Source organism: Amblyraja radiata, chromosome 5 (genome assembly GCF_010909765.2).
Source record: "Amblyraja radiata isolate CabotCenter1 chromosome 5, sAmbRad1.1.pri, whole genome shotgun sequence".
Taxonomy (NCBI): Eukaryota; Metazoa; Chordata; class Chondrichthyes; order Rajiformes; family Rajidae; genus Amblyraja; species Amblyraja radiata.
In genome coordinates this window covers 74,810,066-74,822,575 of record NC_045960.1, presented here as the reverse complement: position 1 = coordinate 74,822,575, position 12,510 = coordinate 74,810,066, and the positions used below count along the sequence as shown (strand labels likewise).

At 44.0% G+C, this 12,510-nt stretch overlaps 1 protein-coding gene across 1 annotated transcript; it reads right to left on the bottom strand.

The window, feature by feature from the left end:
• Window positions 1-1,184: 1,184 nt before the first annotated feature.
• sf3b6 (splicing factor 3b subunit 6) lies at window positions 1,185-8,536 on the bottom strand. The gene is made up of 4 exons (XM_033021554.1): window positions 8,434-8,536; window positions 6,031-6,149; window positions 4,649-4,787; window positions 1,185-3,629 (listed from the first exon to the last, which is right to left on the bottom strand). The coding sequence occupies exons 1-4, from the start codon at window positions 8,461-8,463 to the stop codon at window positions 3,543-3,545; spliced, it is 375 nt and encodes a 124-aa protein (XP_032877445.1). The 5' UTR covers window positions 8,464-8,536; the 3' UTR covers window positions 1,185-3,542.
• Between the last annotated feature and the right edge of the window lie 3,974 nt (window positions 8,537-12,510).

Genomic DNA, 12,510 nt, shown 5'->3' with positions numbered 1-12,510 from the left:
CCCGACTTTGGAGTTCGGAGGCTCCGGCCGCAGGCCGGGTGGATAGGAACAACGGAGCTCGCTGGTCCCTGGTGGGAGACCGCTTTTCCGAGCTCCGCAACGGCAACTTCTCCTGCTGGAATCGCGGGGTTTAAAGGGGCCTAACATCGCCCCGCGTGGCTTAAACGGCCACAGGACTTACCATCGCCCGCCGGGGGCTTTAACATTGGAGCCCCAGTTCGCCTCGACGCTGCAGTTGGACTGCTGGACCGCGGGAGAAGAACAAAGGGAAGAGATAAAGACTTTGCCTTCCATCACAGTGAGAAGGTGTTGGAGATTCACTGTGATGGATGTTTATGTAAACTGTGGGTCTTGGGTTTTTTTTTTTGTAATGTAAAAAACTGTAGAAATGAAATTTCGTTCAAACCTAGGTTTGAATGACAATAAATAGCATTCCATTCCAAAAACATCTATCAATTTCTTAAGAAAAGGTTAACACTTTTAAATAGCCTAAGTGTCCAAAGAACATTCACACAAGAATTCACAATACATGATTTTTAAATCTCATTGTCAAATTGAAGGAATTTAGTGTTTAATTCCCATAAATTAATGGCCATTTAAATCATCTTGCGAGTGGGATTTTGTGAAACGCGATCGTATGGAATGTTGCGGTTGCAGTGAATTTGAACCCCATATCGGCAGGAAAAATACTGCCGGTTTCTATATTTACATAATCACATTTTCGCAACGTGAAATTTTGATTAAAGGCATCCTAAGAAGCACGTTTATATGTAAAATAAGCGGCTTTCCTTTACCTGTCCCGTACGTGAAATCCGTCCCCGTTGTCGGTGTTAACGGCTTAGAAGATTTTTAATTTACTTCTGCTATTAAAATATCCAGTGCAGTTTAAAAAAAATTTAATAAAACCAATGTCGGAGCGATTTTTCTTCAGCAACTAAACAGCCTGACAAAAATCGATTTCAATAGGCTGGAAAAAAACAGCATTTTAAACCTGCCCCCTCTCAAAGGCGCCAAAGTCGCGCACACAGGCAGTGACAGAACTGCGGCGCCGCTGAAGGTAAGTTTTGTAACATACCTAGACAAAGGTACACATATGGTTCCTTGCTATTTGCCTATGGCAGATTGGCATCCCATTTAAGGGCCTGATTTAAGTAATACATTTAACTTTATAAGCATTGATATCTTTTTGTAATTTTAATTATTATGAAAAATTGAAAAACTAGTTTTTAACCTTTATGCCTTATCATCACAAAAAAATGTCTATATCACAAAATATTGAACATTCTTTATTTCTGCCTAGGAACGTTCTCTCCTGAAGGTCCGAAGGATCTCGACCTGAAAATTCACCTATTCCTTCTCTCTATAGATGCTGCCTCTCCCACTGAGTTACTCCAGCATTTTGTGTCTATCTTTTCTCCTTCATCTCTTGTTGCAAAATATATGATTGATGAGGTACCACTTCCCATTCTTGCCTTGAAATGAAAAAAAATCTTTATTGTTAATTTCAACCCTCTCCTCCCATTCCTTTCTTTTCCTTCACCATACAAGCTCAATTTCTGTGTTTAAGTCTTGAAATATAAGCTACTGACTTTTCCAGCTACCTTAACTACGTGCCATCCTATATTCCAGTAAGGTCTTCACTGTACTTTCCAAGTTTCTATCCCCATTTCAAGCCAGTGGTTTTTGGGCGTGTCTACCTTTTTCCTCAACCAAGGATCCCCCATACTCTTTCACATCCATCATCTTGAATTAATTTCTCATATTCCTTCTCTCATATTTTACCCTCTCTCTGAACCACTCATTTTCCCGCCACATTTCTGGTACCTATCTACTAAATGCATCCTGTGCCATCTTCTTTTGAACAGTTTGAAGACACTTTGCTCTGTAACACACAGCTTCACTCTTCTATCACTCTCAATATCCTGGATTGATCAGGCATTTTTCGGGGATCTTCCATCTGATCCATAAACAATACTCTTGAGCTATCAGCGCCTGTAATGTTTACAGTCCCACTCCATGCTGATTTCTCTGACCTTAGCCTACGTTATCCCAATGTGTGAGAAGCAAATTCACATTTCAACTAGACTCAAAACGAATTTATTTTTTATCAATTATTCGTCCTCCTCCAGTCATGTTTTGACTTGCGATGGCCTGTATATATTTTGCTGATCCCACTCCCACCTATCTTTTCCTTGATACCATATTTAACTTTGGCATTGTCCAATCCATCACAAACCTCCCCTTTCTGAACCCTCGTCTACCCCTTTCCACTGTGTCTTAAAACTTGTTTTATCTTTGTTTTTTTTTTTAGAAATGACCATACACTTTTTCAGTCTCTACTGTCTGAGCGGCAATTTTCAGAAATTTTGTTTATTTGATTTTACTTATTTAAAAAAAAGTTAATCTGCAAGGTCAGTGTTTCTTACATAAAATCAGATATATTTTAAAAAATGCTATTAATTGGCTTATTGCCATTCTCAGTAATAGGACCTGCATAATAGTTGTTAAATCCAGCAGGAATCCATTCCAATTTATATTCGACTAAACTGGTTTATCTGTGGATTTTAGTACAATTTAAAGTAGGTCCTGTGAATATTTAAGAAATAAATTTCCATTGATTCAAATTTGCTCAACTTAAAAACTAGAATAAATATGGACATTTTCACATTACCTTTCCACAGAAGCAGAGCAGCTCTTACCATGTGTAAAGTTACCCAGACAAAAGTTAAATAGATTCTGTTGCAATTTAATTTACTTGTGAAATATTGATTCCTATCCTATAAACCTATATCTCAGGTTAAACTAAATATTACTCTTTATCAATATAAGACTGGTTTTATACCGGGAATGGTTTTATCATGAAGATAAAGAATACACAGCATGCTCACAGAAGTGAACCTTCCCAACAAAGAAAGATAACCTGACTCGATTTGTTTCCCTGTTTTGACGGTCTTGTACTAACAGTATGTTCTGGGGTTAACATTACCACCTAATGCCATATAATAACATGCACACTAAATTTGTGTGCACACTTGTGAAAATGGGATTACTGCAATTCTGTAATTCACAATGTTGAGCATTACAAATTGGGTGTTAGAGAGTAATGGAAGATCATACGGAATTGCAGTTTGAGTATACAGATACTTCCTTTCCAACCTATTCTAAAAAAAACATTATCCATAACTGACTACCTAATTCAATGTCGTTAAGAGACTGAGACGACAATTACAGCTTTTATACAAAATAATGTTTTAGGATTCATAATATATGAGTGCACATTCTGTAGAAAATTTTCAACACAAACCAAGTACAGTAAAAACAAAGTGATTTAAATACCAATAAATGTACTAAATTGTCTTTTTTTTAAAAATCAGCATAATAGTTACAAACAAAGAAATCATTTACAATAGTTGACCTAAGTAAATGACTTTCTCAAAGTATCAAATTGTTGAGATTAAACCAAGCACTTAAGCGTTCCAAAATGCTTCAAAACCCTAGCAACCATATTATCAATGCAAAAAATGAAGCAAAAATTCAATGACTCATTTTGTTTCTGTGTTGATTCCGTATTTTTCCTTAAGAATTTTGAGTTGCTCTTCCTTTTTCTTTGTATCCATCTTTTGGAATGCCTATTTACATGGTAAAATGAAGATAATTAAAAGCTACAAAATAACCAGACTTCTAAACTATAGATGAACATATATATGTATTAATGTCAATAAGAAAATTGAGTCAGTTACCATAGCAAACCATCTTGGATTGTTAACTATTAAAGCATACACAAATACCGAGTAGTTTTTTTATATGTTAAATAATGCATTCAGTACAATCTAGATTTCCACCATGAAACAAAATCCATGCACTACTTCAAGCTACGCACTAGCATAAAATGCTAATTTCCAATTTTAGCAATCCAGCATCTCTTTTAAGGTTTTCTCTCACTCGAGAAACCTCAATTATCTCCCTTTTTTTTTAGAGAAACAGCGCCGAAACAGGTCCTTCAGCCCAGCGAGTCCGCACCGACCAGCAATCCCTACATATAAACACTATTCTACACATACTAGGTACAATTTCCATTTTTATAGGCCAATTAACCTACAAACCTGTACGTCTTTGGAGTGTGGGAGGAAACCGAATATCTCGGAGAAAACCCACACGGTCACGGGGAGAACGTACAAGCTCCGTACAGACAACACTCATAGTCAGGATCAAACCTAGGTTTTTGTGTGTTTAAGAAGGAACTGCAGATGCTGGAAAATCGAAGGTACACAAAAAAGCTGGAGAAACTCAGCGGGTGCAACAGCATCTATGGAGCGAAGGAAAAAGGCAAAGTTTCGGGACGAAACCCTTCTTCAGATTGAAGAAGGTTTTTGTGTGTTCTTTTTCATTGTACCGCTGCTGGCAAATTCATTTCACTTGCACTTTATGTGCAAGTGACGAATAAAACTGATTGATTGATTGATTGACCGACCTAGGTCTCTGGCACTGAAAGAGCTGTAAGACAGCAACTCGACCACTGCACTACCGAACCGCCCTTACACCCATTTGTGAAGTGCTAGATGTTACAGTACAAATTACCAATATAATGTCAAATTGTTTAAAAGCCCATTACTTAAATAACAATGCAATTCAAGAATGAAACAATTACCCTGTTGGCGTTGTAGTATAACACTACAAGGTATCTGTTGCAAACATTAAATCCCGACAAGTGATCACAAGCGTTCTTGGCATCAAAAATGTCTTCATATACCACATAGGCAGTTCCTCTCGTCTCGGGTGTATTTCCACTGCAATGCAAGACACAATTACTTACGTAATTTGAACATTATTAAAATTATCTATTATAAGTTTCATCAGCTGAAATCATACATTCCTTGCTCTGGTGGACCTAGAAATAACTACTTGCAATTTCCTCATTGAAGGTTAGCTCATCTGTGACTTTCACACCAGCGCAATGCAACGTGGAAACCAAAGACAAGCTGGATGTCAGTTGCTTGCACATCAAACCTTCTCCGGCACTCAAGAACACCAAGTTCAAGGTCAGAGTATCTCGAGCCGAGGGGCTGAATGAATTTCAGATTCAGCCCCTCAGCCTCTTACAGCCACAGCTGGTATAGCGGGATCTGACACCCCAGACTGAGTTAGTTGCCCGCTATAGTGGCGATGTCCCCTGAGCAACTGAATGCATAGAGAGCCAAAAATGTTCTGTGATTAAGTAATATGAGGTATTGATCCTACAGTTTGCATATGGCCTCACTCTGGCAATGGAGGTGGCCCATGACAGAAAAGTCAATTCAAATGGTTAGCAAATGAGGGACCCAGCAGGCCTTGGCAGACTGTGCAAGTGTTTGGCGAGATGACCACCTAGTCTATGCTTGGTCTCGCCAATGTAAAGGAGATAATATTGGAAGTACCGAATGCAGTGGATAGTTAGAGGTGCATGTGCACCTCTGTCCCACCTGGAGGAACCGATGGGGTCCCTGGATGGATGTGATGGAGGTATAGGGATAGGTGTTGTGTCTCTCTGACACCTCTCTCTTCTTTCTTAATCTGTCTCCATCATAGGGGACAGACTACTGACCAACATATACTACAAACTCAGACCAGTTATTGGACTTCCCCTACCCTCTTTTCCCCTTCTTCTCTTCCCTATGACCCACCTGGATGTACACTAATTTCTTCCCTCCACGTGTATTCTGGTTTCACAATTGGTGCCTCTTCTATCCTTATCCCACACTTTTTGTCTTTTCATCTCTGTCCAGCTATCTGTCAATCAAAAACATCCCTCACCTGTATTCACCCACCACTTGCCAGATTTCACCCCCCACCCCTTTTCTAGCTCTCTCTCAAACTCCAATCAGTCTGAAGAAGGCTCCTGACCCACAACTGCATGACCCGCTGCATTACTCCAGCAGTCTTTTTTTGTAAATCAGCATCTCCAGTTCTTTGTGCCTACAAGAAGCAAGAGTTGCTTAATTGAAACAAGGTGTCAACCTCCAGCATCTAAATGTTATTTTGATCTTCACTTACACTCTGATTTGTCTGATTGGTCCATACTTCCCAAAGATATCATACATTTCTTCAGCTGTTATTTTGTATGGCAAGTTTCTTATGTACAAGATGCGGTTTACTTCAGGTGGCAAACGAATCTGAAAGAGGAAGAAAAGGTTGTTGTTAACTAAACCTCAACTTATATTTCACCCCCTCATCTTCACCATGGATGTCCGGTCACTCTACACCTCCATCCCCCACCAGGATGGCCTCGGAGCCCTCCGGTTCTTCCTCGACCAGAGGAGCAACCTATACCCAGCCACTGACACTCTCCTCCGCTTAGCGGAGTTGGTCCTCACCCTCAACAACTTTACATTTGACTCCTCCCATTTCCTCCAAACACAAGGCGTAGCTATGGGCACACGCATGGGCCCCAGCTACGCCTGCCTCTTTGTCGGGTACGTTGAACAATCCTTGTTCAATACGTACCAGGGCCCCATCCCCGACCTCTATCTCCGTTACATTGACGACTGCTTTGGGGCCACCTCCTGCACCTACACACAACTGACTGACTTCATCCACTTCACCACCAACTTCCATCCGGCACTCCAATACATCTGGACCATTTCCGACACTTCCCTACCATTCCTTGACCTTACCATCTCCATCGCAGGGGACAGACTCCTGACCGACATACATTACAAACCCACTGACTCACATGGCTATCTGGACAACACGTCTTCCCACCCTGCCCCCTGTAAAGACTCCATCCCCTACTCCCAATTCCTCCGCCGCATCTGTTCCCAGGATGACATTCCATACTAGGGCATCGGAAATGTCCTCGTTCTTCAGGGAACGGGGATTCCCATCCACCACCATAGATGAAGCTTACACCAGGGTCTCATCCATACCCCGTAACACTGCTCTCTCTCCCCATCCCCGCACTCGCAACAAGGGCAGAGTCCCTCTGGTCCTCACCTTTCACCCCACCAGCCGGCAAATACAACACATAATCCTCCACCATTTCCGCCACCTCCAACGTGACCCCACCACTCGCCACATCTTCCCATCTCCCCCCATGTATGCCTTCCGCAAAGACCGCTCCCTCCGCAACTCCCTCGTCAATTCTTCCCTTCCCTCCCGCACCACCCCCTCCCCGGGCACTTTCCATTGCAACCGCAAGAAATGCAACACCTGTCCCTTCACCTCCCCCCTCGACTCCATTCAAGGACCCAAGCAGTCGTTCCAGGTGCGACAAAGGTTCACCTGTATCTCCTCCAACCTCATCTACTGCATCCGCTGCTCTAGATGTCAGCTGATTTACATCGGTGAGACTAAGCAGAGGCTGGGCGATCGTTTCGCCGAACACCTCCGCTCAGTCCGCAATAACCTACCTGAACTCCCGGTGGCTCAGCACTTCAACTCCCCCTCCCATTCCCAATCCGCCCTCTCTGTCCTGGGTCTCCTCCATTGCCAGAGTGAGCAACAGCGGAAATTGGAGGAACAGCACCTCATATTCCGTCTGGGGACCTTGCGTCCGGATGGCATTAACATTGAATTCTCCCAATTTTGCTAGCCTTGCTTGTCTCCTCCCCTTCCTTAACCCTCTAGCTGTCTCCTCCCACCCTCCCATCTGCCCGCCCTCGGGCTCCTCCTCCTCCTCCCCTTTTCCTTCCTTCTCCCCCCCACCCCCCATCAGTCTGAAGAAGGGTTTCGGCCCGAAACGTCGCCGATTTCCTTCGCTCCATAGATGCTGCTGCACCCGCTGAGTTTCTCCAGCAATTTTGTGTACCTCCTTATATTTACCCTCTACTGAAGGGAAGCGTGAAGCAGCAGAGGGAACGGGGAGGAGGCTGCGGGGAAGGGACTTGGAAAGGAGGAGGCTGTTGGAAGGAGATGAGGAAGCGGCTGTGGGGAGGGGAGGGGATGAGGAGGCTGTGGGGAGGGGAGGGGATGAGGAGGCTGTGGGGAGGGGAGGAGGCTGTGGGGATGGTAGGAGGCTGTTGTGGAGGAGATTGTAGAAGGCTGTTGTGGAGGAGAGGAGGAGGCTGTGGGAGGGGAGGGGAGGAGGGGGCTGTGGGGAGGAGGCTGTGGGGAGAGGAGGAGGCTGTGGGAGGGGAGGAGGAGGCTGTGGGAGGGTAGGAGGCTGTTGTGGAGGAGATTGTAGGAGGCTGTGGGGAGGGGAGGAGGCTGTGGGAGGGGAGGGGAGGAGGGGGCTGTGGGAGGGGAGGAGGGGGCTGTGGGAGGGGAGGGGAGGAGGGGGCTGTGGGAGGGACTGGAGGGGAGGAAGCAGGGAGAAGGCTGTGGGGAGAAGGAAGTGACGGGGACGGGAGGCGAGTTGCCAGGTGAGGTGAAGCTTGGACTGATCCCCAGCGGAGCAGTTGTCTCCTCTCCCCCCGCGGCCCTGTTCGGGGATCAGCGCGTTGTCGCTGCGAGACTCACATTGGCCCGTTTGGCCGCTTGCATCGCCATCTTGCCCACGCTCACCGGATGGAATCCCGGCTCTGCCCGCACTCCAACCGGAAGCTCTTAACAACCTCTACGTACTGACGTCATTACGTAATGACGCGATGACACCATTCCCCCTCCTTCCCTGTTGATTGACAGATCCGCCAAACCCCAGGCTCACTGAGTGGCAGAAACCAAAGATCTTTGGCAGAAACTTTCTCAAAGTCTTGAACTTGCTATTCAGTGCAGAAACTCAACGTGCGGGTACAACGCGTAGTTAGGCATTACTATGAAGGGCTTTTTAAAAAAAAACAAAATAAATATTGTGCCTCATTTTGAGGAATTTAAAGGCTAATGAAAACACTTCTCGATTATGACTCTTCAATTTGCCATTCTCGTGTCAAGCTTTCGAGAAGGTGCTTCTTGTGAGCAAAAACAAAGAAAGCTAAGTCACAAGGACAGCAGAACACTGACCCTTATTTCTTCTTCTATGTAGTTTTTTTTGGCGGTTGGCAAACAACTTACCCTTATTTCAAGGGTGGTTTGCAATATATAAAGTAGAGAAGTGTAATTGCAAAGATACAAGGCACACATGAACTATATCTGGACTAATTTATTTTCCCCCTATTTAATGATAGTAAACATTATTGTTTTGGAGAAGAGGCCTCTGCCCGAGGTTGAGTGTTTGGATAAATGGAAGGCAATCCTGTTGAAACCGATTAGAAGACCATAATGGAAAGGAACTTTAAGGAGAACTGAAAATAGTGTGACATTCAACAGGTGAGGTAGATTCAAGATTCAAGAGAGTTTATTGTCATGTGTCCCAGATAGGACAATGAAATTCTTGCTTTGCTTCAGCACAACAGAATTATAGAAGGCAAGAATACGGAACAGATCAGTGTGTCCATATACCATTGTATAAATATATACACACATGAATAAATAAAACAGATAAAGTACAAATAAACAGATAATGGGCTATTAATGTTCAGAGTTTTGTTTGAGTTGAATTCAATAGCCTGATGGCTGTGGGGAAGTAGCTGTTTCTGAACCTGGACGTTGCAGTCTTCTACCTGAAGGTAGTGGGGAGATGAATGTGTGGCGAGGGTGGTGTGGGTCCTTGATAATGCTGCCAGCCTTTTTGAGGCAGCACTCCGATAGATCCCCTCGATGGTAGGGAGGTCATAGAAACATAGAAAATAGGTGCAGGAGTAGGCTATTCGGCCATTTGAGCCTGCACCGCCAGTCAATATGATCATGGCTGATCATCCAACTCAGTATCCTGCACCTGCCTTCTCTCCATACTCCCTGATCCCTTTAGCCACAAGGGCCACATCTAACTCCCTCTTAAATATAGCCAATGAACTGGCCTCAACTACCTTCTGTGGCAGAGAATTCCACAGATTCACCACTCTCTGTGTGAAAAATGTTTTTCTCATCTCGGTCCTAAAAGACTTCCCCCTTATCCTTAAACTGTGACGCCTTGTTCTGGACTTCCCCAACATCGGGACCAATCTTCTTGCATCTAGCCTGTCCAACCCCTTGAGAATTTTGTACGCTTCTATAAGATCCCCCCTCAATCTTCTAAATTCTAGCGAGTGCAAGCCAAGTCTATCCAGTCTTTCTTCATATGAAAGTCCTGCCATCCCAGGAAACAGTCTGGTGAACCTTCTCTGTACTCCCCCTATGGCAAGAATGTTTTTTCTCAGATTAGGAGACCAAAACTGTACACAATACTCCAGGTGTGGTCTCACCAAGGGCCTGTACAACTGCAGTAGAACCTCCCTGCTCCTATACTCAAATCCTTTTGCTATGAATGCTAACATACCATTTGCTTTCTTCACTGCCTGCTGCACCTGCATGCCTACTTTCAAGTCAGAGCCGATGATGGACTGGGCAGTGTTTACTACTTTTTGTAGTCTTTTCTGCTCCTGGGCGCTCAGGTTGCCGAACCAAGCCACGATGCAACCAGTCAGCATGCTCTTTACTGTGCACCTGTAGAAGTTAGAGAGAGTCCTCCTTGACATACCGACTCTCCGTATTCTTCTCAGGAAGTAGAGGTGCTGATGTGCTTTCTTTATGATTGCATCGGTGTTCTCGGTCCAGGAGAGATCTTCAGAGATGTGCATGCCCAGGAATTTGAAGCTCTTGACCCTTTCCACCATCGACCCGTTGATATAAAAGGGACTGTGGGTCCCCACCCTAACTCTTCCAAAGTCCACAATCAGTTCCTGGTGTTGAGGGCCAGGTTATTGTGCTGGCACCATTTGGTAGTCGGTCGATCTGTCTTCTATACTCTGACTCGTCCCCATCACACAATCTCACAACAGTGGTGTCGTCAGTGAACTTGATGATGGAGTTCGCACTGTGACCAGCTACGCAGTCATGAGTATAGAGTGAGTACAGCAAGGGGCTGAGCACGCTGCCTTGAGGTGCTCCCGTGCTGATTGTTATCGAGGCTGACACCTTTCCACCAATTCGAACAGTCTGTGGTCTTTGAATGAGGAAGTCAAGGATCCAATTGCAGAGAGATGTGCAGAGACCCAGTTCTGCGAGTTTGGTAACCAGCTTGGAGGGGATGATTGTATTAAATGTCGAGCTGTAATCAAAGAATAACAGCCTGATATATGAGTTTTTGTTGTCCAAGTGGTCCAGAGCGGAGTGGAGAGCCAGCGAGATCGCATCCACCGTTGATCTGTTGTGGTGGTAAGCGAACTGCAGTGGGTCCATGTTTTTGTCGAGGTAGGAGTTTATTTGCACCATGATCAACCTCTCAAAGCACTTCATCACCACAGGCGTTAGTGCCACTGGTCGATGTGAAGAGAGAAAATTGAGTTAGTATTTCACATTGAAGACTCTGCATAACTGGTTACCTTTATTTCATCAAAGACACAAGAGATTACTGATGCTGAAATCTGTTGCAAAATTAAAGAACAGCTGAAGAAACATGGTCAGGCAGCATCTGTGGAGGGGAATGGATAGATAACGATTTGGAAGAGACCCTTCATCTTGACTGAAATAATATACTGGAAGTTGCCAATATAAAGAGATGGGGTAGGATGGAGCAAATGATAAGTAATCATCTGACATCTGCCAATCAACGCCTCCTCACCTGTATCCATCTATCGTTTGGCAACTCTTGCCAATCCCTTCCCCCTCATTTTTGTACTGGCTACTTTTTAGACTGGAGGAAGGGTCTCAGTCTGAAAAGTCAACTGCCCCATTTCCCTCCAACGATACTGCCATATCTGTTGAGTTCCTCTGGCTGCTCTCCTTTTTAAAATATGTTTCATTCTACCTCTCACCCTATCACACACTTTCCCTTCTACCTTGATGTTTTAAGTATCCATGTGAACCAAATTTGGAAACTAGGTATTCTCAATGCAAGGATGCTCCACTGACGTTTGAAACATGCCCCTTGTTTCACAGGAGCATGTGATTTATCAATTTAATAATACTAAATAATACAAACTCCAATATAGTATTTTCATTTGTGGGCTTAGCACTTGGTTCATGAGCAACTAATGGGTTTAAGTTGTCCATATACAATCTAGGCAAAACCAGATTAGAAATATAACATTTCTGCAGTTCTGCATAGATTCTCTAGACAGTTTAAAAAAAAAAGGAAATATTTTTTCTATGAGAAATTTAACATTAAAGCAATCACCCCTCTCATTTTGGTAGTTTGATTTAATGCCATATTCTAAGTCTACATTATCACAACATGGCAGGCATTGCACAGTGGAGAGAGAAAGGGGTGAGGAAAGATACAACATGAACTGTTAAGCAACTGAGATATGCTCAGGGCAGTGGGTTGAGAGCTGTGGAGGACAGCTGAGCTCTGAGTTGATGCTTGATATCTCCGGCCATGAAGCACTAGGGCATGGTGTGGTGTTCCCTTCGCCACAATGTGCACAGCCTCATATCTGCACCAGATTAACACAGCACACGATGTGCTGCAGCTTACTGGAGAGATACCGCGTATGAATTTTCCTATATGTTTGGGAAGGATTTGCATTTAAGAGGTTTTTGGATCAGCACATGGAATCAAGGGATATGGATCATGCGCAG